The 26,409-nt window shown below is 42.3% G+C and overlaps 1 protein-coding gene across 1 annotated transcript in view; it reads right to left on the bottom strand.

Annotated features, from left to right (window-relative positions):
* The window catches only part of ANO3 (anoctamin 3), a 195,094-nt gene extending 169,641 nt beyond the window's left edge, over window positions 1-25,453 (bottom strand). Inside the window, exon 1 of the mRNA XM_056851112.1 lies at window positions 25,288-25,453. Coding sequence (XP_056707090.1) covers window positions 25,288-25,339 — 52 coding nt within the window. The 5' untranslated portion in view covers window positions 25,340-25,453. The remainder of the gene's footprint in view (window positions 1-25,287) is intronic.
* Window positions 25,454-26,409: the final 956 nt, after the last annotated feature.

The raw sequence follows: 26,409 nt of genomic DNA, 5'->3' as shown, positions 1-26,409 counted from the left end.
AGTGCGGTCAGTTATAATTGATGCAACTTTAGGAGAGGGATATGTTTAAACCCTTTCTTTCCCTCGCATCATGTCCCGGTTGAAACTGGGAGCCTGCATGGCTGTTTCCTTTAAAAATCAAAGCAAGTTGAAGCTGGGGAATCGGAGGGAGAAGCTTGGACTTGGAGGAATGACTTTGACTAACAGCTGATTGGCCCTGTGAGAGCCTTCAATCTAGACAACCCTTTAAACCCCAGATCTACTATTAGATAAGAGAAGGGGTGTTGTCCGACAGCAGGCCATTAGTGTGAACTATTCTGGAGCAAAACCTCCCACCGTGCCAAGTTGCTATTAGATTGTGTGTATTCACCCAGATTGACTCTGGGAGCAGCTTTTCATCAGCTTCTAAGTAGGGCTGATCTGAATCGATGGATGTGTGTGTGTGTGTGGGGGGGAGATCTCTGCAAAGCATATGCTGTCCCCCCCTGCCCCAAACTAATTATTCCAGAGAGAGGAGTTTAAAGCATTAAAGTGTTTGCATCCCTGCAACACAGTCAAGATGCTGTGCTCCTGCCAACATGCATGGCAGTTGTGTTATTCTTTCCCGGTACCATTTAGGCAGCAGAAGTCCTATCTCCTTGGGTAGTGGTGCTCTCAGGGAAACAAAGTCTCTTTGCAGACTCCATAAACTGATGTTATGGACCAGGACTCTTTCAGATGATACAAAAAGTTGGAGGAGGCCAAAATCCAGACAATCCAGAAGGCAGTAATAACTTCTAACAAGCTGCGTCGGGGTTCCTCAGAATTAAGGTTTGGGGAAAGGGGCTCCTGCATTCTCCTTTCTGCTATTTTTCCAAGATGAAACAATCCTGGGGCAGGCATTATTTGCCCCATTTTGGAACTGTTTGTGCAGTATTTAGTACTCATCCCTCTTCCAATTGGGGCAAAAAACACCCCTGTGGCCATTTTGGCTCAGGAAAATTGTGTGTGTGTGTGTGGGGGGGGGGGACAGGAGTCTCTCCTCTCCCATGCTTTTGTCCCAAGCAGAATTGGGCTCCTGTGGCTGTTTAAAAGGCAGTTCCTCACAGCTCCTCCTTAAAAGTCAGAACACCTATTTTGAGCCTCACTAAAATAACCTTCCCTCTAGCTAGCCTCCTTGGAGAGTAAGAAGGGCTCCACAGCACAGGTACACTCCTCTCTGCCAACTTCTGTGGAGGCAGCCCTGTCCTCTTCCTTGGATTTTGATGAAGCAACCTCAGAACCATTTGTAGCACCAGATTACAATCCCAGATTATCAATCATTATCACACCAAATTTCAAGATAACATGACTCATTAGAGCCTTGTTGAAGTGCTCACCTTCACTAGTGAACATGGCCTCTAAAAGCTCCCAGTGGACTCTAGTCTAGAGTATCCTCTAATGATGCTATGAGATCTTGCATGAACCTCTTGGGGCAGGGTGGCAAACTGCAGTACTGCAGTCCAAGCTCTGCTCATGACCTGAGTTCGATCCCAACACAAATTGGTTTCAGGTAGCCGGCTCGAGGTTGGCTCAGTCTTCCATCCTTCCGAGGTCGGTAAAATGAGTACCCTGCTTGCTAGGGGTAAAGGGAAGATGACTGGGGAAGACACTGGCAAACCACCTCGTAAACAAAGTCTGCCTAGTAAGCATCGGGATGTGATGTCACCTCATGGGTCAGGAATGACCTGGTGCTTGCACAGGTGACCGTTATTTACTTTAGAGATCTTTCATCTAGACTTTATTGTGGACTAGCTGTGGTCCTAACTATTGCTTACTCCTCTGCCAGTTATCATGTTGCCTCACTAGGCTGTCCCTGTAGACAGCATTCCAAAACTGAAAGTTGTTTTTTCAGTGCCATTTGCTATAAAGCAAAGCAAAACCTTTATCTTTCTTGTTATCAAATAGCCAATGAGATTTGGCCACGTGAAGACTTCACTGATGGCAAATTGAAATGCTTCATAGTGGCCATGTGATGACTTCACTTGTTCCAGGAACTGAATTCTTGAGGAAAGAAAGCTAGTTCTAAAACAGCATCTAATGGGGCTTGTGGACACTCACAAACGGATGTGGAAGATACAACCACGTGGAAGCGTTTAGGGGACATTTCAGTCTATCACCTTTTGTAAAAAAAAAAAAAAAAAAAAAAAGCTACAGAACTCTCAGCATGGTGCTGGTTCTAACTTCAGATGACCATGACTATAAGCAGCTTCATTCAAAAACTTTCAGAACAATTTGTCCTTGAGGGCATACCAAGATTGCAGCCTCAACAGCGCTGCCGGCCAGGTGCATGCTTGCCCTTGTATTGCATACACACACACACACACACACACACACACACACACACACACACACACACACAAACATTGCGGTGGAATGAGAGGATTGTTCCATGGATTTGCATGACTAAAGAAAGAACTTCTATGGTTTTCAAATTCAAGAAGAAATCTAAATCAAATTTGCTCAGTATCATCAGCATATGGAACAAGTTTGTTGAAGGCACAGGCTTCAATGTTTGTTATATGTAGGACTTTCCAGAGTTAAGCCTTTGGAATTCAAAATATTAGTAATTTACATGCAAAGTTGTCATTATAAGTAAGAGTCTGGTCCTACATGCTCTCCTTTGTAGGTGAACCACTGAGGTAGCATGATTTAACTCTCTAGCAAAACTGTTAAAAAAAACTTACACATTTTGAAGGGATAGGCTTACATCCCATTGAAAAGAATAAGCCAACACAGAAAGAGATTCAAGAGAAATCAGTGGTAATGTAGCATCACATAATTTCTGTGAGAAATAGAATCAGTCATTTAAAAACTGATATCTTTGGGATGTCTTCTTAAATGGTGGCTCAAGCAAATTACTGTGAGGGGAGCTGATATGCACAAATCTGCCTATTCTCACACAAAATAGAGCAAATAAGTATGGAAAGGAAGAAAAAACTCTGCTCCACATCTCCCTCCAAATGGACACTTTGCCTCACTATGCTGAGCAGTTGGTCATTTGAAGCATCTCCCCTCCCTACAGTCACCTCTAGACTGGATTACTGTAACTCGCTCTATGTAGGGCTGCCCTTGAGATTGACCCGAAGCCTCCAGCTGGTACAGAATGCAGGGGAGAGGCTCCTGACTGGGGCCTGTGACCTTATACAGCCAGTGCTCCAACAACTGCACTGGCTCCAGCTAGAGTATCGGACCAGGTTCAAGGTGCTGGTTTTGACCTTTAAAGTTGTACATGGTCTGGGACCCTCGTATCTTTGGGACTGCCTCTTCTGGTACACCCCCCCCCCAAAGAGCGTTGCGCTCTGCTGATCAAAATCCGTTGGTGGTTCTTGGCCCTAAGTGTGTGTGGCTGTCCTCAATGAGAGCCAGGGCTTTTTCGGCCCTGGCTCTGGCCTGGTTAGGGTTGCCAGGTCCCTCTTCGCTACTGGGGGGGGGGAGGTTTTTGGGGCAGAGCCTGAGAAGGGCGGGGTTTGGGGAGGGGAGGGACTCTAATGCCATAGAGTCCAATGGCCAAAGTGGCCATTTTCTCCAGGTGAGCTGATTTCTATAGGCTGGAAATCAGTTGTAATAGCAGGAGATCTCCAGCTAGTATCTGGAGGTATGCAGCCATAGGCCTGGTGGAATGCTCTGCCTAGTAACATCAGGGCCCTGCGGTACCTGAAATAGTTCCTCAGGGCTTGTAAGACAGAGCTATTCCACCAGGCCTATGACAGCTGCAGGTAATATCAATGCTGGCCTCCCTACTCTTCCCCTTAATTACAACTATTTACTGAATTATGGGTTGTTGTTTTTTGCCAACTAGCAGGTGTCTGAAATAACATCATACAATAACCTTGCAGAACATAAGAAGGTCTAGGCCTGGGACTGGTAAAGCATGAACAGAATACATGAATACATGTATCTGGATACATTGTATCTCTATGGAGGCATGGGGTGAACTTTCCCACCATTTAAAGCCTGGCTTCTCCATTGAGATACATTGCAAAGATCACACTAAAGCATCTGAACACAGCCACTTTGCCAATGCATTTTAATGGAAGAGGATGGGGGTGACCCCTTCCAGACCCCATAACTCCGGACCCCCAGACCCAATCGTTACCAAACATGGGGGAACTTGCAAGGAGAGTCCCTTCTAGCTACCCTGAAAATTTGGGACTTCTACCTGAAACAATGCCCCCCAGGAGCCACAGAAAGCAGCAAAAAGCCCCCATAGGGTTTAAATGGCCAATTTTTTCAGGAAACCCAAATTTAAAGGTGAATTCCTATCTTTACCAGTATAGGAAATTCAGCATTTGGGTTTTCCCGAAAAAAAATGGCCAATAAACTCCAACCCGAATTTTACCAAAAAAAACCTTTAATCAACAGCCCTAGTCCTGCCCTCAATTCTGTTGTTTCATCAGGTTAGGACATGATTTTGGAGCATAATACAAACACACCATTTACCCACTATCACAATCTAGGCATATAAACCTGGCTGGATAACCTCGAAACAAACAAATAATAATATGTTTGTGGTATTTTATCATGTATGTATTAGATCTTGGAAACATTTGAAAGTGGTTCTTTTTCAGTTCCATGACATCTCTTTTTAGATCATCCATTTTAGAACCTGTTTCCAGTGTTAAGTAGTGTCCCTTAATTTTTTTTAAAAAACAGATATTTCTATAATATACAACTCTATTGTAACGGCTTTATTCTAACTGTATGTGTGTTTTTTCAAGTGAATGAAAACGCACCTATATGGTGTTAATTAAATTTCCAACTAACTTGTCAAACAAATACTGCCAAAATTCTTTAAGTTAGCTGAAAAGATGACTTTCATGGTATCATGAAGCAATAACTTTACTTTGTTAGAATTATTAACTTTAAATCATCTACCAGCATCTTCCCCAAAAGGCAATCCTGTTAATGCTAAAATAAGGATGGAGTGACTGCTCAGCATACCTCAGGAATAATACTCCCCCTCCTACACACACACAAAACTAGAAGCTTTAGGAGCTCTTGTATTTTATGCAGAATTTTGGGAGGGCTCCAGAAATGGTTTAGTCAGAACACTGTCATTCCACTGTGATGCCATAAACTCTATCTCTGTGTTATTTATGCTTGTAATTTAGAGGATTATATAAAGAAAAAAAATACCCAAAGATTAAATGATAGCTAAAGACTGCATACTCAGTTGGAACCCCATGCAACCCTGATGCCAGTATCTGAAAAAATATTTTCAATCTTTCATTAGAACTGCAAAAATATTGTTAGTAATATACTATATTAGTCAGTACTAGTGAAAGAATCATATAGATATTTTAGCTAGCGATCATATAAGCATTTTAGCTAGCTACCAAGCAGCTGCTTGCAATATTAAACATTACATTAGAGGATGACAGATCCTGAGAGAGGCTTAAGGTAATGAGGAGAAACATGTGCACTGAGTATCCCTTGCCAACACACACACACAAATCCACAAGAATCCTGATATTCACCCTGTTTAACCCTAGCACTCAATACAGTGGCTTTACAGAGTGAGATAGAATTTGGCTAAGAGACAATTTCCAACCCTTTCATGTAAGAGTGAATACAGCAGTATCCAGGCGTTCCTGAAGAGAGATGATAGTAATGTCTGTCAGACGCAGGACGTTTCATAATAAAGACAAAATCTAGAGAAAACTTGGAGGTTAGAGGTCATTTTGCTGTGGGGAAAAAAATGAGTAGTGCAGTAATAACCCAGAATGCCCAATGAACTTGTGAAATCCTCAGTCATACAATGTTTCCAGAAAAGTGAGGACAGTTGGCCATCAGAAAGGTATTGGCTATTTTGTTCCTAGCTCCTAAGATAAGGCAGTGTTACCAGTTGTGTTGGGAAATTCCTGGAAATTTGGGAGGAGGGCTGGCGATAAGGTTTGGGGAGGGAGACCTCAACTGGATATAAAACCATAGAATCCGTCCTGCAAAGCATTCATTTTCTGTAGTCTGGAGATCATTTGTAATTCCGAGAGATCTCCAGGCCCCACCTGGAAGTTGACAAGCCTAACCTGTAGCAAACCTCCACTTGTAGTTATGGCTCCCCTTTCCATCCGCAGATTTTTGTTGTTGCTGCTGCCCCTCTCAGATACCCTGTAACAAGCAACATGGGATAAGATGATTGTTGTTTGGGCCCAGCCAGGAATTTGGGGGCTTCCTCCAGACTGTCTTGAAAGAAAGCCTTTCGGTCGGCTTCCGGTGGTGTGCTGGGACGAGTACGACGTTCCCTCAGGTTGTCCTGGGGGAAATCCAAGTTTGCGTTAATTTAGGGGTGATATATGCACCCCAATCCGACCCTTGCAAGTGGGTCGGACAGCAGGAACTCCCTGCAGCCCGCAAACGCAGTTTGACCTCCCAAAGACTCTGAGGGAGCTTTACAAGTCCCCCGGAGCTTTGGACGCTGGTCCTGCGAGGGCACTTAGGGAAAGGAATCGCCAAAACGCAACTTTGGCATAAGGCTCTACCCTCCACCACCTTAATACCAACATAAGGACTATTTTAAGAAAAGAACCTCACCTCTCGATGCCTAAGTGAGTACAAAGAATCCTTCGTCTTTTACTGGCATTACTGAACAACCGGGGGGTAGATGAAGATATTCCCAGTACCTCTGCTCCTCCCTTATTTGAATTGGGAAAGTTTGATTTGTAAATTCCATCTGGATTAGCGGCAGGAGCCTTATCAAATAGATCAGCTTAAACCAAAACAAAGAGTTGGAAGGACGCTTAGATGATGGACTAAAATTTCCACCAATGAGAAGCAACTTGGAGGGAAGGGGAGGGTGAATTTCTTCCTGATTCTCTGGTGAAAAAGAATTTCCTGCCACGTTAGCAGCAAGGGATTCATCAGACCGGAAGCCCCTCTATACCACCCTCTCTATCATTTGAGTCATAACAACAGGAAACAAGTCGCAGGACCGGATACGCGTCGCACTTGAGTAACACAGAAACAACTCCTGAAGGAAACAACCATCGAGATGAGGCGGTAGAAGGTCCGTGGCAAATTCAACTTCCGGAATACTTCCTGGTAGATCCGACCTAGAGCGTCCAGTAAAACTCGTTGGTATTTCAAAACTTTATCAAGCTGTTTTAAAGCCAAATTTGGCTCTTTTCAACCCGAAAAAATTATTAAGCTGATCATTGAACTACCCTCTATTACTCACCACCTGGAGTGGTCTCCTGCTAGATGACCACCAAATTCAATCAAGTTATATATTCTGGAACCTCTCTCTGATCTGGCTAAATATATAGCCCTGCTCTTATGAAATCAAAGGGAATTTTACAGAATTCAACCATGGAAAAAAAAGTACAGGATATGCTTACTAAACATTCTGAGGCGACAATTAAACAATTAAAACAGATTTCAACACAGATGGCTCAATTGATTTCAGTGATGATGACTCTTGACCAATCATCACAGGTATGTAATCAGAAGTTGAATCTGGTTACAGAAGACATAAAAGTCTTGAAAATTCAAACGATGATTACAAATACAGACATACAAGCAATGGATTCTTCTGCTCAAAAAGTTACGGAAGAACACAAGGATATAAAGAAGAAGACAGAAGTTCAAGAAAGTAACCAGTCGGCGATAAAGAGATCAGACATACAAGAAATGGACTTCTCATCTAAAAAAGTCACGGAAGGACGTGTGGATATAAGGAAGGAGAGAGCAGGTCAAGGAACACAGATTGAAGCCACGATGAAGATGAAGCCCAGAAAGAATTATTTTTGGATACGCACCTTGTTTGAGGAAATGAGAGAGAACAAAGAAATCCTGTGCCCATACCTGACTGGCTTATTTCAGTTACAGAAGGAAGTATTAGACCATGGTTAAAGGATGGACTTAAATATGATTGCTGGATTGGAAGGCTTTGACAGTATGGATGGGTGGCATGGCTATTAATGAAGTAGTGGAATTAAGATTAAGACATCACTTTTGGATTATATAAATAAGTCCTCCTAATATAGATTATCAATTGATATAAAGGTATACTGGAATGGGTAGACTTTTGATATGGATCTGGGATATGATTTACACTGAAATAAGATTGATTAAACAGGAAATATCCCCAAAATACTGGAGAGAATGTTGTTTAGTATGATTAAATTTATGTTATAATGGCTGCAATTTGATGCAGCCAAATGGAAAGGGACAAAGAATAAAGGGATTAAATCATTTTAATGTTAGAACTGGTGGAGTTGGAGAAACTAGGGAAAAGGGGAGAATTGAAGGAATCATTGTGATAATGTACAAGACCTGGGAATAATGGAAGGTTATTTTTTATTCTGATCCAGAATGTAAAACTTTATAAAATATGAAACTTTAGAATGAAATTAAAGCTAGGATCAGTACATGTTAACGAAGGATAATAATACTTTATTAAGAGGTAGATGGAGGTGATGGGGAAGTCGTTATACTTTTATGTTTAATGGTAATTAAGACAACAATCAATATAATTGTGATTGCGATACTATTTTTACATTGTTGTCAAAATTATGGAGAATTTATAGTTTTAAAAAATCAATAAAAATTTATTAAAAAAAAAAGAAAGAAAGAAAGCCTTTCCCACCTGCTCTGCATTGTTTTCAGAAGGCTGAGTGTTAATTTTGTCAGGCCTGTAATCCAGCATTGTTATAAAGTTTAATTTGATATGAAAATATGGTTTCCTGTGCAGTCTGGAATGAGCCAGGCCAGAGGTGATGGTGGGACAGAGTGGGGTGAGTAGGGTTGCCAGGTCCCCCTTTATCACTGGTGGGAGATTTTGGGGATGGAGCCTGAGGAGAGTAGGGTTTGGGGAGGGGAGGGACTTCAATGCCATAAAGCCCAATTGCCAAAGCAGCCATTTTCTCCAGGTGAACTGATCTCTATCAGCTGGAGATCAGTTGTAATAGTGAGAGATCTCCACCTACTACCTGGAGGTTGGCAACCCTAGGGGTGAGGCTTAGGGTTGCCAGATCCCTCTTCGCCCCTGATGGTAGGCTTTTGGGATGGGGCCTGTGGAGGGAGGGGTTTGGAGAGGGGAGGGACTTCAATGCCATAGAATCCAATTGCCAAAGCTGCCATTTTCTCCAGGTGAACTGATCTCTATCAACTGAAGATCAGTTGTAATAGCAGATCTCCAGCTAGTACCTGGAGGTTGGCAACCCTATTGAGGTTGCTAATTGCAACTTGCACTAATGACATGGAAATCTTTAATAATATGCAGATCAGCTATGAATAAAGCTCATTAATAAACTCTCATCACTTACATGGGAGATGTGTGTCTTCATTTCTGGAAAATTTTGGTTTAATCTTACATCCTTAACATTCTTTGCTATAAGGAACATCTGTGTGTGCCTTCAAGTGGGTATAGATGGGTTCAGGAGAACTTAAACCTTATGTGAAGCGAATTGGTGCAGTCTACATGTGAAGATTTTTCTATCTCAGCAATCAATATGTGAATCGATCCTTAAACTTAAACACCAATGATGCATTGATAATGCCTAAAGCTTTTTTGTGGAATCTGTGCATTACAAACCACCAGGATTTAGAGAAAAAACACCAATTAAATAGAGGCAACATTTTGCATTAAAATAGCCTCAAAAGGCCATGCAATTGATGTTGATTAATGAAAGCAACAATGCCTTCCTAATGAACTCAATATAGAGCCAATAATCCAAATGCTCAGCAGGCAAAGCCTCTCCCGTTTTAGCTGACTGTTGTATCTTACTGAAGCCAAAAATGTTTGCCACTTGCTATACTATTGGCCTAGCCTAGTGAACTGAAACCATGACCTTGTGAAATGCGTGTTGTTAATATTAATTTGCCCTTTGTCTAATAAGCATTGTTCCATATATTTGTTTAATTGCTCCATGGGTGGTTTGTAGTGGTCTCAGCTGCGTGGCTCTGTTCAGCTGAGCACTTGTCCTCAGAAAGCAAGATCACTGCCAAGCCGGGAGCTTTAAACGGTCTTTAAAGTTTTCCCACCATATGTTTGGTGTCATTCAATGACTCACCCTGCTCCAAATATTGGAGACGGTGGCTCAGTTTTTAAAGTTTGTTTTAAAAGCCCGCCAAACAGCTAATTAGGTGGCAGTACAACAAACTGTATTTCTTAATGTAACCGCCTTTTAACCGTTTTATAAAGGGTACTTTTTAACCTTTCCATTCCTTTTGTAACCTTTTGTAGTGTGTTTGTATGCCAATAAAGGAATGATGATGATGAGACTCACCCTGCTCAGCAAACAGATGATAATTTTTGCTACGTTTTGGAAGGGCTAGAGTTCTTGTTTGGATGGGAGACCACCAAGAAATACCGGGGTCGCTATGCCGAGGCAGGCAGTGGCAAACCACATCTGAGGTCTCTTGCCATGAAAACCCTATGGGGTCACTATAAGTCCACTGTGACTTGATGGGGGGGGGAACTATTTACAGAATAAATGGATCCTGATAATAAAGAAGTTCTTAAAACACCTCTTTTGTTCCCCTCCTCCGCACATAGGTGCATGAATAGGAAGGACCATCAGAGGATGATATTGATAAGATTTCTAGAACCTTTCCTTCTGTACAAGTCTATCTTGATAAGTTGGAACTGTAGATGGTAAGAGGCTCTTAGAACCTTATTTCTCCAGACATACCAATATATAGGTTCAGCCTCATTTGGGCTGCTATGACTCCATTGCTGTCTGTACCTTTACATAGTATTTCCTCCTTATTGTGATGTATTCCGCTGCTACACTTTGTTTGGGTAACAGTACTGCAGGCTCCACTTGCCTTGCCACAGAATTTATCCCAGCAGGGAAACTGCTGTCTGTGAGCACTGCTGTTCCATTAATGCCGTGCATAAACTTTTGCTAAGCTGAAGAGATTGCCCTAGGCCAACTAGCATGGCAGCTTTGGGCAGAGCAGATTAATGGAATCTATCCCGCATACATGCAGCCAAGTCAAGGTGTTAGTCATCAAATAGAGCAAATTCTGGATGCTCCAATAAAAAGATACTGTGGACAGATTTAAATCTACATCCAAATCATAAGTCCAACCATCTATCTACCTTACCACAACAGATTTCACTTCAGTTAGAAAGGTTCCCTCCTGTTAGGCTAAGAAGGTTTGTGATGAGGACCTAGTACTGGGGCAATCCCCATCCACAGTTATATACTTGACCATCAGCAATAATCTTCAGAGGGAGCTTTTCCTGGTGCTGAAGTTTAGGAGTTGGGTAATGGAGCAACAGGTGTGCCTGTCCAGATCTAAAGCCCTGCATAGCCACTTCCTCAATGGAGCATGTTATCCTCTTTCCACAGGGGCAGTGCTAAACAGGAAAGTATCTTAGTTGCATTTCTATGTACATAGTGACTTGAAGGATTATTACTGCTTGATATTTTTGATATAGAACTGAACTTCTGATGAGAGATGCATAAACTATTTTAAAATAAAAATTCACAAGTAGCTTCAGTGAGTGTCACAAACACTTTTCTTGCATACATCATTCTCGCCTTGAACCAGTGGCAGACATCAACTTTTTGTTTTGTTTTTAAAGAAGCATAAAGTTTGCAGTCAGTCAAGATTTCAAGAAAACATGGACAAGGTGGCACCTTGGAAACAACAGTAGAGTCATTGAAAGATCACAATTTGAAAGCAAAATATTTGAACCCAACCTTTTGAAGTGAGGGGGAAATAATCACATGGAAAGCTTTATCATGAATATTATGTTAACAGAATAGCTAACAAATTTTCCTGCCTTTTAGATAATTTTTAGATCTATACACCAAAGGATTAAGGGTTAACTGGTTTCTTGCACACATATCTTTCCAATTGTAGAGCTGATTTTCCCCTTTTTTCTTCTGTTTTCTTGACAGGTGGTGGAAATTTACAGAATTGCTTTCTATTCTCTGCAGAATTTGGGGCAGCATTTCCAAAAGAGTGGGAGGGTGTGCAAATGTTTAATGACTTCACCTATCAGCTTTCAGAAAACTCCACTTGCTTGTACAACATGAAACACTATGTTCACACAGGCACAGAGAAGACACATAAAAATATCAGTTTCAATAGGAAGTATGAGTTTGTCATAAATGGACACCAGGCAGATTGGAAGAAACATGCTGTTAAACTTATCTGTTAGGAGGGAGAACTGACAGCACATTCCTAAGCCAAGTTACACTCATCTAAGTCAATTGAAGACAGCTCTGCTTAGAATTGCCCTAGATGTAATCCAAGTAGTAAGTTGTATTTCCCCTTACATTTTGATAGACAACTTTCCAAAGCCTTGTATGTAATAAATGCCAGAAACAAACTGAACATCAAATAGAATACGTTAAATGCTTGTGGCCCATCCTGAAATATGCTAGGTTTATGCAAGAATCAAAGCACCGGAGAATTTTTGTAAATCTGGGATTTTCCAGGATGCAAGAATCTTTTGATACTACCATGGTAGTACCTGAAAGATGACCAGGGGAACGTCAACACACCTTGTGCATACAACAAATGTGTTTCTATTAATGAACATGTGATGAGGCAGATAAGAACTGCATTTAATAATAAAATGGCTGGTTCCATGCGGATGAGGAAAGCAGCCAAACTAGGCCCTCTGTGGGCAAGATAGGGGCCTCTATCTATTCAAGAGACTCTTCAGGTATGGAACAATATATTACCTTGTAAATTAACCCCCAAAAAAGCCCACAAGGCTTAAAACACCACCCCGACAAGAACTAAAAATGCTTCAGAAGGGATGGAATGTTGAAAGTAATTACAGAAAAAAGGGTGGAGGAGAAATTAGTTTGCGAATGCTGCTGAAGCAACAGAATTTTGAAGGGGAAATTTTTGAGAGGTAAGGTGGGATTTCCCAATTGCTTCCCTCTCCTTTGATACTTCATTGGCCCCTAAATAGGGTGGCCATCCTCCAGGTGGGGCCTGGAGATCGCCTGGAATGACAACTGATCTCTGGGCAACACAGATCACTTCACCTGAAGCAAATGTCTGCTTTGGAGGGTGGACTCTTTGGCATTATACTTCACTGAGGTCCTTCCCCTTTCAAAACCCCACTATCCTCAGGTGCCGCCCCAAATGTCCAGGAATTTCCCATCCCAGAGTTGCCAGCTTTAGCCCCTAACCTTTCATTATAATAATAGCAGGCAGCTGTCACGGCAGTCATGAGAAAAGGAAAACCAGGTCATTATAAACAATGTATGGGTCTCTAGGTACCGGGGTTCTGTCCCCAAATATGCAGAAAATGTTATTGTAAATTATCAAAAGGACCCCCCCCCCAGAGTTACCTTAGTTATGAAGAATATTGGGAGCAGCGAAGACTGATGAACAAAAATTACTTCAAGCTGCCCTCAAAATGTGTGTGTGTTAAGTGCTGTCAAGTCACTTCCGACTCACGGTGACCCCATGAATCAATGTCCTCCAAAATGTCCTATCTTTGACAGCCTTGCTCAGATCTTGCAAACTGAGGGCTGTGGCTTCCTTTATTGAGTCAATCCTCAAAATAGCACTCTGAAAAAGCAATCCCTAATAAAGACTTATCAGCAATGGCTGTGGATGGTGTTTAGGCACTACCTCTGGCAAGCTATTAAGGGAATAGATATCACAGTTGGGAAAATGCCTCTCTCCCTATTCTTGTCACTGCCATTTCTTTGTGGGCAGATTGTGACAGGAGCTAAAGTTGCCAGCTCCAGGTTGGGAAATCCTTGGAAATTTGGGGGTGGAGCTTGGGGAGGGTAATGGGAAGGCATAGAGTCCACCCTCCAAAGCAGCCATTTTCTCCAGGGAAACTGATCTCTGTCATCTGGATATCAGCTGTATTTCTGGGAGATCTCCAGGCCTCACCTGGGAGTTGGCAACCCTAGACAGGACACAGGGGGAAAGTGATTTCTTGCTAAAGCAGCTAAGCACTTTATAGATCAGTAACAGAAATCTAAGATTGGGTCTAGGAAATGGAGCATACCACTATCACCCAGCTGCTATCGTTCAGAATATTTCTTTCTAGGTTAGTAAGGCTTTTAAAATCCCATCATGCTTTAACTAATTTGTAAAACCAATACTCCCTGAATCTTTTCACGAAGATACTGTGTATGGCACTTTATGTAACACAAAAAGTCATGCCTCTGCTTCAATAGGTTTACAGTCTAATATTTGCCATGGGACACTACACAGGGAAGAGAGGGGATAAATGGGAAGAATGTACAGCCATTCCAGTTACATAGGTGTAGGCTTTCAGTTTCTGAAGGAGAAAGGGTGAATCATAGAAAAGGTAATCATAGATCCCAGGGGGGTCATTAGAAGGTGGTTTTTGTGTGGACGTTTCAAGGAAGTGAGAGATACACCTGTATGAAATCAAATCTCTCACTTCCTTGAAACCTCCACACAAAAACCACCTTCAGAACCACCTTCTGAAAAGCACTTCTAGAGATAATGGGGCAACAAGGCATTTATTCCAGCAGCTTGGTGATCCATCGACAGAGCTCCAGCATCCAACATCTGGAAAATGGTTCTAAAAGCAAATTATGTTGCAGCAGTTATCTTTAAGTTCTTCCAGTCCTGTTTAAGCCAGGACATGACAACACAGAGCTCCCAGCATTTCTCTTTCTGAAAGAAGTACACAGGGCCCAAGTTGAATCAGGACCATGAAAAAAGGAAAGGAAAGGCTAAAGTCTCCCATCATGGATGAAAAGCTGTTCGCCTTAGGAAAATAAGCCCCTATGTGAACCCTGCTGTTAAAAGAGCTGAAGAGCTGGAGCTGAAGACTTGGTTTTTTTATATGCCGACATTCTCTACCACTTAAGGCAGAATCAAACCGGCTTACAATCACCTTCCCTTCCCCACAGCAGTCAGCCTGTGAGGTAGGTGGGGCTGAAAGAGTGTGACTAACCCAAGGTCACCCAGCTGGCTTCATGTGGAGAAGAGGGGAAACAAATCCAGTTCACCAGATTAGCCTCTGCCGCTCATGTGGAGAAGCAGGGAATCAAACCCGGTTCTCCAGATCAGACTCCACCACTCCAAACCATCGTTCTTAACCACTACACCATGCTGTTACACTTACAAAGGAAGGTGATGACCTATACAATGAACAATGTATGAGGGAACATGTACCAGATAGCTAGCTTGTCACCAGGGAGCCAGCCAGGATGGATAGGTTTTAATATATCCAGCTTGGAGCCCTAAAAATCAATGGTACAAAACACTGTGGGGTTGGGAAAAGAAGGTTTGCTGGGACTCAGGGAGCAGAGTAAGTACTGGCCCCACAGAGCCCCTCCTAGCTGAGAGGCAAAGGGTTAAAATAGTCTGTCGGGTTGGGAAAAGTTCGGCAAAGTGTGATGGGATAGGAGTGAGCAAAGGCTTATGTTGTGCCAAGGCTGGAGAGCCATCTTTGCTAAGGCTTTGCCATTATGTGTCATTATTCAGAAAAAAGAATGCCTAGGTTACATCATGCCCAATACAGATCAGTTAGCTATTCCCTTTTGAGTTTACTTTTTGGTACTCTCCCCACTTCCAGCTTTATGCTGATATTTACCCATTTCATCTGTGTTGGCTTTTTCCTTAGAATGCATGCTAGTTAGTAATAAAAGCCTTTTCTGATAAGGTGCACTGACTGCACTAAATCTCTTACCCAGGCACCTAGTTCCCTTGGATATATTCAAGCATGTACACACACATGCAAATCCCGTGTTTCAGGTGACTGGGGGGGATAGCTGAGGGGCAAGGAGGGCAGCTGTGGATTGCAGAGAGGGCGGCAGAACTGCCTCTCCTACAGGAGGAGTGGGCTGGGTAGGAGAGGCAGTTCTGTCACCCCATCTGCATGCCACAGGGGTGGTGGCTGCCCTCCTTGCCCCCCTAGATATGGCCTGGGGGGGGGAGAAGCAGAGACCATAGGGTATCTTGCGTGGGGGCAGCCTACAGGAGGGAGGTATTTCCCAAAGAGGGCTGGGATTCCTCAGGAGCATGCATCTTGGGCACTGAGATCTCTTAGCTATTCACTGTTTTGGAGCAAGTGTTGAGGGACTGAGAGGGTGAAGAACTCTGAGGGAATCATGGTCTCTCCTTCTTCCCATGACATGTGGCCAATCAGTTTATGCTGTTGGGGAAATAGGTATTGATGTAAGTATCTAATTTCTTGCCTTAATAGGGTAAAAACTGACTTTTCGTCCATCTAACATTCCAATGCCAACACCTCTTTCCCTCCTCATTCTTGGTAAAAAGGTACAAAGAGTAACCCCTCGGTTCAAGTTTTTGAGAGCAGTTTGGACTCATCCACTTACCCCCCCCCCGCCACTTTATGGTTGGCCTCTCTGCCTCTTCAGACCCTCTTTGCTATGCTTTCTTTCCTTGCCTGGTCAATTTCAGCTCCAGATGCTGCTTCACCACCACCAAGAAACCTCTCCCACTTCTCCCAGACTTGGCTTGTATGTCTCTTTTCCCTCTATTCAGTTTTTCCCAGTTAGGCAGTTTATTAGGGAAAGGTTTGGGGATTTTATCCGTATTTTATCCTTCTGTATGCCTCCATTTTATTGCTCAACTGAACTTAGTTTCTTTTCTGTAAGTTAAATAAAATCCTTGATCTGTTTAAGAAAGCTTATTCGGTCGGAATTTGGACCTTGGTACACCCAACGGTTAAGATCCCATATACATTTTTACTCCCCAAAACACATGCTTGCTCTGTGCTAGCAAGGGGATGTTTTGCTACTTACAGGACCTTCATGTGTATAGTGATTTGGGTAACACTGCCACACATAGGGTTGCCAGATCCTTCTTTGCGACCGGAGGGAGGTTTTTGGGGCAGAGACTGAGAAGGTCGGGTTTGGGGAGTGGAGGGACTACTTCAATACCATAAAGTCCAATTGCCAAAGCAGACATTTTCTCCAGATGAACTGATCTCTATTGGCTGGAGATCAATTGTAATAGCAGGAGATCTCCAGCTAGTACCTGGAGGCTGGCAACCCTAGCCACACACCTGATCTATTGAAAAAATACAGGACTGGGCACCCTGTTCACAGAACTCATATCCTCTTGAGTAATTGATCTCTCCTTGTGTTTGCTGCAGTAGAACATTTTTTAACATTGTCTTTAAAAAGATGCTTGCTTCTTTTGTTTCATGTAATTTTAATTCCTAACATTAAGGGGTTATTATATAAAGGTGCACTTTGGCCGTCTTTAAACAGATGGATCTTAATGGACTGTTATTCTTCTCACAAACAGTACACTGGTGTTTTATAGATTCTGAAAATAACACTAGGATATCAATTACATTTGATTTGTCTCATGTAATAAGACAAGCACCTTATACAGATCGATTGATTGGAGGGGATCTGGTCGCCAGATGTCAAACATTCCTGATGTTTGGAACTGGTACAATTGGAGAGGGACCGTGGCTCAGTGGTAGAGCATCTGCTTGGCATGCAGAAGGTCCCAGGTTCAATCCCCGGCATCTCCAGTTAAAGGGACTAGGTGAGTAGATTATGTGAAAGACCTCAGCCTGAGATCCTGGAGAGCCGCTGCCAGTCTGAGTAGACAGTACTGACTTTGATGGACCAAGGGTCTGATTCAGTATAACACAGCTTCATGTGTTCGTGTGTACAGCACAATGAGTTTCTTTCACTTTGGGGTAGCTTGGTGACCTATTTCTTGTAAAGTGATAATTACAATTAGAGAACAATTCAGGTTCCAAATGGCCATCTGTAACTACCATTAGTATCATTCTTTTAACTGGTAAGAAATTTACCTTGTGAGGTAATGTGCCATCTCAAGATGTCTTGTGAAACAGGTGTGTTTTTTTCAAGGTTGATTGTAACTACCCTTATGAAAAGACGTATTCCCAGCATTAAAGCTGGGGAATCTATTTGCCCCAGCCCCTCTTCAAATAAGGCATGAGAAGAAGAAGAGTTGGGTTTTATATGCCAACTTTCTCTACCACTTAAGGGAGAATCAAACTGGCTTACAATCACCTTCCCTTCCCCTCCCTAGAACAGACAACCTGTGAGGTAGGTGAGGCTGAGAGAGCTCTAAGAGAACTGTGACTAGCCCAAGGTCACCCAGATGGCTTCATGTGTAGGAGTGGGGAAACAAATCCAGTTCACCAGATTAGCCTCTGCAACTTATATGGAGGAGTGGGGAATCAAACCTGGTTCTCCAGATCAGAGTTCACCGCTCCAGTTGGATGGCTGACTATGGGCTTTCCAATAGGAAAGCACAAGGGAATGGGCTTTATATTCAAGCCTCACCCCTTCCTAGCAGGCTTTTGCTCCCTGTTCCTGATGCACCCTCCCTCCCTTGACTATCATGGGGGCCCGTTCCAAGGCCAAGTAGAAATTGTTTGGGTTTCCCCTGATTGGCTGTCAGGGGAGCCTTTTTTTCACTTGCTTCATGATGATTGGGCGACGAGGGCGAGATTAGATTAATTAGGCTTTGACTCTTTTAGCCCATAACTATTTGGCAGGAAAATGGCAGGTTTCTCATGGGATGAGCAGTGAACACCCTGAGCCATTGGGCATGATGGAGGGTGTGTCCTGAAGAGACCATCATTGGCTTTGCAGTGGCATGGGGCTTGAGAAAGAGTGCTCTTGGTGTTGAGCAACATCCTTCTGAACCTTATCATGGCTTTAAAGCACATCTGACAAAAGGGAAAGGGTTCGGCACCTCTCAGCACATTATGTGTATGTGAGTTAAACAAGGCCAGCAGAAGCTACTGGCTGAGTTCAGAGCCAGGGTGGATTTGCTAAAACAAAGGCAGCCATGGTTAGTAGGGTTGCCAACCTTCCTATGCAAAATTTGCTGCAAAACGTCCAGCTTGACCAAGTTCCAGTTCATCTCAATGTCCAAATGTGTGCATCTCTATAACCTAGATTATAGATCAATAGTTAGGTTGCCTAGCACAGCCCACTCCATTAAATAGTAGCATATTTAATTGCTGATGGTGTAGATCAACTAATTTTAATAATTTTTAATAAACTAATTGAACCCATGCTATGGACTCCTGCCTTTATTCGGGGTGCTTGTTACTATCTTTTTTATGAGATTGGTTTGGGTCCACAGAGCTCAACATTGTCATCTCCCACTCTGGGCACAACCTGAAATGCTGCTCTTGGCCGCAGGAACAACGTTTGTAGAAGATATTTGTGGCTGCTGTGGGAGGGAGAAGGTGAGAAAGTCATGCTCCATGGGCAGAAACACTCCACCATGTATGTAAGCCATCGCTGAATTAAACTGTGATTGGGCATAACACAACTTGTTGTTGTTCTTGTGTATGTGTGTGTATGTTAAGTGCCTTCAAGTCGCCTCTTGTGTATGCCACCTGTCTTTTGTACATTGAGCTCCCTTCCTATGCTGAATTTGTTGCAAAACGTCCAGCTTGACCAAGTTCCAGTTCGCCACAATGTCCAAATGTGTGCATCTCTATAATCTAGATTTTGTTTACTCTTAGGGTTGCCAACCTCCAGGTACTAGCTGGATATCTCCTGCTATTACAACTGATCTCTAGTCCATTGAGATTAGTTCACCTGGAGAACATGGCCACTTTGACGATTAGACTCTATGGCATTGAAGTCCCTCTTCTCCCCAAACCCCGCCCTCCTCAGGCTCCTCCCCAAAAACCTCCCACCAGTGGTGAAGAGGGACCTGGCAACCCTTTTTACTCTACATAAACTGGGATTCTAACTGTTTAATCACAATTTAGAATCACGGTTTGTGTGGTGTAAACTACCCCCAAACATGCGTTTGAATATCACCATGGATTGGAACTCAAGCAGACTAGGAAGTTTTGCAGTAAGCTTTGACATGTAGCAAGGAAGAAAAAGGAGAAGCAAAAAATTGCAGCTTGTTGTGACATCTCAAGGTAGCAACTGCATGTAGGGTTGTTTGGGCTAAATATTGAAATTTCCATGCAAGCCAACTACAACCCCCCCCCCCATGTATAATTAAGTGAAACAAAACAACCCAAAATCTCAAAAAATAAGGCCTATAAAGGTTGTTTTCCACCCCTCCCCCCAAGGAGCTGAATCACAGAGAATACATCTGCGGGGGCAGTTGGCCGTTCCAGGAGATTATCACAGATTTTGTATAAAGTAGAATTTAGGGCAGGCTTTTGCATGCATTATGGAAATGTAAGTGTACATTGTGACATGAAGAGCTCAGAAATGCACAAAAGACAAAGGAGATAGAACTGGGTTATTTGTCTCAATTTAGGCCTTCAGTATATGCATACATTTTATTCCCACTTAATTACACATCTGAATTTTCCTGTCTAGTTGATCCCAATAAAACTTTTGCACAAACAACAGCAGGTAGGATTGCCTCAAAAAGTTAACAGAAAAGGCAGTATAATTATCAGTGTGTTCAACAATCTCACCCTGTGGTGGGTCTCCTGTGGAACAAGTTTTTGTCTGTTAGTTTGCTTGCTTGCTTTTAATCAGGGTCAGGTGAATTGACTCCATGGCCTGACCATTTAAAAAAGGTACAATAAAAGTATGAGATATTAGTCTATATTTATAGGTTGTACCCCTTCATAGGGTTGCCAACCTCCAGGTACTAGCTGGAGATTTCTCTCCTGCTATTACCACTGATCTCCAGCTGATAGAGATCAGTTCACCTGGAGAAAATGGCTGCTTTGGCAATTGGACTCCACGACATTGAAGTCCCTCCCCTCCCCAAACCCCGCCCTCCTCAGGCCCCACTCCCCACTAGTGGTGAAGAGGGACCTGGCAACCCTACCCCTTCAACAACTGAGGACCTAATTATATGGTAACATTATTCCCAGGTATGTCCCTGGGTCTGTCCCAGAGACTGTCAAGCAGATATGTGGTGGGAGATCCTTGGTCAAACTTGATTCACAGATGTGTGGGACCCAGTTTGGATTGGGACTATGGTGCAAGAGGAGAGGGTGCTTGAAGCCTTACTCACATGCTGTTTTCTGAGCTGAAATTGCCCTGGGGAGCTCCTGTTTTGACCCATTGGGGACTACATGTTACCAATGGGTTACATATAATTTACACAGTAAGGTAAATACTAGCTCCTTTGGATAATTTGTGGTACTGGGGAGGCTAAGACCCTTCCCTTCTATTCCAAATCAGGCCTCCACATGCTTGGGAATCATAGTTTCATCTATGAATTCCCAGTGTACATTTGCTCGATAGTCCCCAAGGTGAACTGCGAACAGCATATCATGGAAATAGACCCTGAGTTTCAGAGAATATCACTATGCGGTGATTAGAGTACATCCATGGAAAAAGAGACTGTCAATGCTCTGCTCGTGGCCTGAGTTTGATCCCGGCAGAAGTCAGTTTCAGGTAGCCGGCTCAAGGTTGACTCAGCCTTCTATCCTTCCAAGGTCGATAAAATGAGTACCCAGGTTACTTTAGTGTAGATGACTGGGGAAGGTAATGGCAAACCACCCAATAAACATTGTCTGCCAAGTAAATGTTGGGATATGGCATCACCCCATTGGTCAGGAATGACCCAGTGCATGCACAGGGAACTACCTTTACCTTTAACCTTTAGGAACCATGGTGAATTGCCCAGTTATAGGGAGCTCTTTCAGAAATATTTTGCTGTTATGGAATTAAAATGTTATTTTTCACAACAAATAAAGACTTTTAGGCATGATAGTGGCAATTTAAGGAGGTTTAATAGCGTGGCTAGGAGCCCCGTGGCGCAGAGTGGTAAACTGCAGTATTGCAGTCCAAAGCTTTGCTCATGATCTGAGTTCAATCCCAACAGAAGTTGGTTTCAGGTAGCCAGCTCAAAGTTGACTCAGCCTTCCATCCTTCTGAGGTCAGTGAAATGAGTACCCAGCTTGCTGGGGGTAAAGGGAAGATGACTGGGGAAGGCACTGGCAAACCACCCCATAAACAAAGTCTGCCTACCCTAGAAAATGTCGGGATGTGACATCACCCCATGGGTCAAGAATGACCCGGTGCTTGCACAGGGGACCTTTACCTTTTTAATAGTGTGGCTAAGAGAATGAGCTGTATTCCACAAGAATACAGTATTCTATCCCCTGTTCAAATATAACTTCTTCCACAAACTCACAAGTTGGCTTTTTAAAGCCACTTTTCCAGCTTTAGCCCCCATGTGCAATGATAGTTTTACCGTACACTACACGGTGGTGGTCACAATAATGTGTGTGAAGGAATCTGAACACAAAAAGTACTATATGAATACTAAGTATTATTACCACATCAATTATTCCTTGCACTCAGATACTTCAATTATATATTACAGTACCTAATGGCAAGGCAAATAAAATTGGTGTCTACTGAACATATTCAGTAGATATTTTCTACAGGGAGTTGTGAATCTCATAAAGCATCCTTTATTGTGGAATCAAGACTCATTAGTAAATGAGTCATATCCCTAAATTCATCAACAATGAATGCAGCTTTAAAAATATATATGCCTTCCATGGCATCTGGGCATCCTATACAAAGTAATGAATACTGGATGAGTTTCTATAAACTGTAGCTACCTGGTCTATGTACACATGCATGTACCAACATGGACTCAAAACTTGCTTGATACATAGGGTTGCCAACCTCCAGATATTGGAAGTTCAAAGGAAAATTTCTCAGTACACAGCCACTGTACACTCAATATATACAATTTTAACAATTTTAACAAACATATTGTTAAAATTGTATATATTGAGTATGCCGTGGCTGTGTACTGAGAATTTTTCCTTTGAACTTCCACAACCTCCAGGTATTAGCTGGAGATCTCCTGCGATTACAATTGATCTCCAGCCAATAGAGATCAGTTCACCTGAAGAAAATGGCTGCTTTGGCAATTGGACTCTATGGCATTGAAGTCCCTCTCCTCCCCAAACCACGCCCTCCTCTCCACCCCAAAAAACCTTCCACTGGTAGTGAAGAGTAACCTGGAAACCCTATTGATACAGGTCCCCCCCCCCCGCAAACTGAAACTGTTTAGATAGGAGACATCATTGTATATAGTGCTCACATTTATACCAGTATCATCTCTGCTCCCCAGTTGTGGGTTTTGCAGCTCTTGAAAAATCGCTAAACATGTTTGATCAGAAATGACAGTGGAGCAAAAGAAATGAGCTTGTTCACTACCTGAAAACAAGTCAACATTCCTCCATACTACTCAGGAAGAAGTCCAATTGCACTCAGTGGGATTTATAAGTATAGATAGGATCTCACTGCATGATAATCATGCCTTCTTTATTTTAGAAAATAGTCTGAGAAAACTGCAATTTGAAAATGGAACAAGAAAAGAAGACAAATAGCAAAGGTTTTTTCTTTCTAGGTAGGAAAAATGTATACTATAAAGCTTAAGAAAAATGGCTTTAATACTAGTTTAGTATTCTTCCTGCTTAGGAAAACTGAAGCCCCGAGCTCCTGCATCTTTAGGAACCACTATGCAGTCTTTTAAAATTTGTTTTTATAAGCTATGATTCCGCCAGTTGATTGCTGGGTTTTTAATATACATTATAATGTAATTCCATTTTAACTGACTTTTTAAACCTGCTAATAATTTCCTTAAGCTTTTTTGGCATATAAAAAGTTATACATTTAGGAAAATAAACACAAAATGTATTATTTCAACTAAATGGTAATGAAATCATGTTTAAAGTTGCCAATATTTCATTGCAAGTGCTCCTGTTCCTTTCACAGATGTCTGATAAACATTTATCAGGTAGAGTTTTCTTTGGGTTGAAGAGAAAAATTACAGGGGAAAGCTTTGCCTGCTAAATTTCTGTTTTTCATTCATGGAATTATAAAAGGCACAGGAACAACCCTTTCAGAAAAGAGTTGGCAACCCAAATAATAATAATTAGCCTAGTTTGAACCTAACTCCCCAGGAGATTTATTTAGAAAATTTATATAATGCCTTCCTAGAGACGTGTTCAAAGTAGCCTACAATTCATGCATATCTCCAGCCTATCATAACATTAATGGTTGGATAGATCTGGTTGTGACAAAGTACAGGACGAACTTAAATGAGTTTGTGATTGTCCAAGAATAGCATCTTATAACTCCCCAGGAAACTTGGAAAAAAGAAGTGTGATTATTCACAAATCCAGGTTCAACATTTCCATACAAAGTTTGGAAATGTATTGAAAAAGAGCAATTGAAAGGGAGTGGGGGAAAAACAAGAAAATTTATGTATTAGTTTTACATAAACTTTGAATCACTGTGATGAGTACTGAAATTTTTTCTACAAAAATGTATTTTGGAAAACAACTTACTGGCAACAAATACCCATACCATTTATTTTCCTAACTAATTTCATCGGGTCAAGATATAAAACAAGATTAAGCTTGTGTGCATGTGTGTGTGATCCCTTTGGTACTAAATTTCAGTAAACAGTTATGGAAGAAAAAACGTAAGGGCCAATATGGTCTGACAGTTGATTTTGGAAGCGGTGGATGTGCTCTTGACTATACATCCCATTAGAGGCCCTGTGCTGGCCAGCATCTCACAATCTCAGTTCTTCAGCCATAAAAATGGGAACAGTAACTCATTGCTTCTTGTGAGGATGAAGCATTGTAGATACTACAAAACTACCAGGGACATTAAGAGCATGCAAACATTCAGCTGTGATGGGAACACAAACTCAATTTCTATTTTAAGACACAGCTGCAAATACAGGGATACAAATCTTATGGGTAGGATATAATGTCAGGTCATCCAGACAACCCCTTCACTCTGGAAGGCTTCTCCATACATTAGTTTTCTCCCTCACACTGTGAATGTGTCGTTTTTCAAAGGAGCGAGAAGCTCAGTAGTTTATCCTACAAAGTCGGAGTAAAATCTTGAATAAACTTTGGCTGATTAGCTACTGGAACTGTTCCCATAATCCAACATAGGTACAAGCATGCTTGTGAGGCAGATAAAACATTCTCATTTCTCCAACAATTTGCTAAGGCAAACTGCATCCCATGGTATAAAAATACAAAGACAGGAAGAATTCTGCAATGCTGAAGGACCGCAACATCAGACTCTTTATCTAAGCACTGCAATGAGCTTCGTAATTGCATAAGAAAGAATTCCCTGTGACAAACAGATCTCTGACCGATTACCAGTAGGTCGCTTAAATCCTCTTTTGATACCCAGAAAAAAGAATGTTTCATGTGGTGGAGGGATCTTTCCCCCCAAAGAACCATTTCAAGGTCTCGAGGAAAGAGCATTTTAACTTGCTGCAAGAGTTTAAAAAAGCGGCTGCATTGCATCGAGCGCTGAATGTTTTCAGCAGCGGCTATGCTGGAACATGAGAATACTGCAAGGGCATGCAGACCAAATGACTGAACACACGTTGCCTGAGAGACAAAAGACTCCTACTGACCTTTTTGCTGCTTAAAGGACTGAATAGAACCCGAGTGGTGAACCATCTTCATGTATGAGATCTCGACCGTAGTGATTTATTGAGCTTGAGAGGATCAAGGTGTTTTAAAAGGGGAAACAGGCAGGCTCCCTGCTCCATCGAATCCAGCAGATTCGGAGCAGGCTATGTAACCCAGCGCCTGCTTCGCTGAGCGCTCAGCTTGGAAGACTCTACTCCCCTTGGTTGTCATAGAAACCAGAAAGGCTGGTCCAGAATCACACTCCCCTTAGTGGACGCTTTAGGAATAATTCTCTACATCAGTTTAATTGGGGAAATGCGGCAGTATATTGTTTTGGACCGTCTGTCACCAGAAATGAATTTTATTCACTTAGATAAAGAAAACGAAAGCACCTTTCCAGTGGTCACTGCATCGGTAAGGTATTCTTCATCCAGTAGACAGATACCCTTAGAGCAGAGAGTTACAAAATATGGACAGAAGCTTAGTTTTGATGGCCTATCAACACACTGGTGATCAAAGAGTTTTGCAAGTGCAAACATCTTGTGGGGATTGTTTTCCCTTTCTTTCAACATATTCTGCTTTTTGGACTCCAAATGCCTCTTTTCATCTGAGACTTTTTTTTACACTGAGGTAAGCCACACAAAAGATGGTCTGTATGTAGACAAGTATGACATGTTTGCTGAGGGTTTACTGGTTGCGGAAATGGTCTTACACTGACATACTTGCCCCCTGCACTGTATTCCATGCCACTTTCAAAGGTAAGGACAGGTGATAGTGGTGTCCCTAAAAGTTTAAGGGAAAGCGCTCCCTAAATGGAATAAACCCAATTTAAATAGCTACTGGCTATCATAAAATCAGCAGGATGTACCTGGTATAACAAAGCTTGGCAGCATTCTTATCTGCATTTATATAAATGAATGAATGTTCTCTTGCCTTAAAAACCCTATGGGATCACCATGTCAGCTTTGACTTGATGGCAAAAAAAAGAGAAAAGTTTTGCCCTGACCTGGATGGCCCAGGCGAGCCCAATCTTGCTAGATTTCAGAAGCTAAGCAGGGTCAGCCCAGATTAGTATTTGGATGGGAGACCACTGAGGAAGCACAGAGGCAGGCAATGGCAAACCA

Source organism: Euleptes europaea, chromosome 6, assembly GCF_029931775.1.
Source record: "Euleptes europaea isolate rEulEur1 chromosome 6, rEulEur1.hap1, whole genome shotgun sequence".
NCBI lineage: Eukaryota > Metazoa > Chordata > Lepidosauria > Squamata > Sphaerodactylidae > Euleptes > Euleptes europaea.
This window is presented reverse-complemented; position numbering and strand designations above follow the sequence as displayed.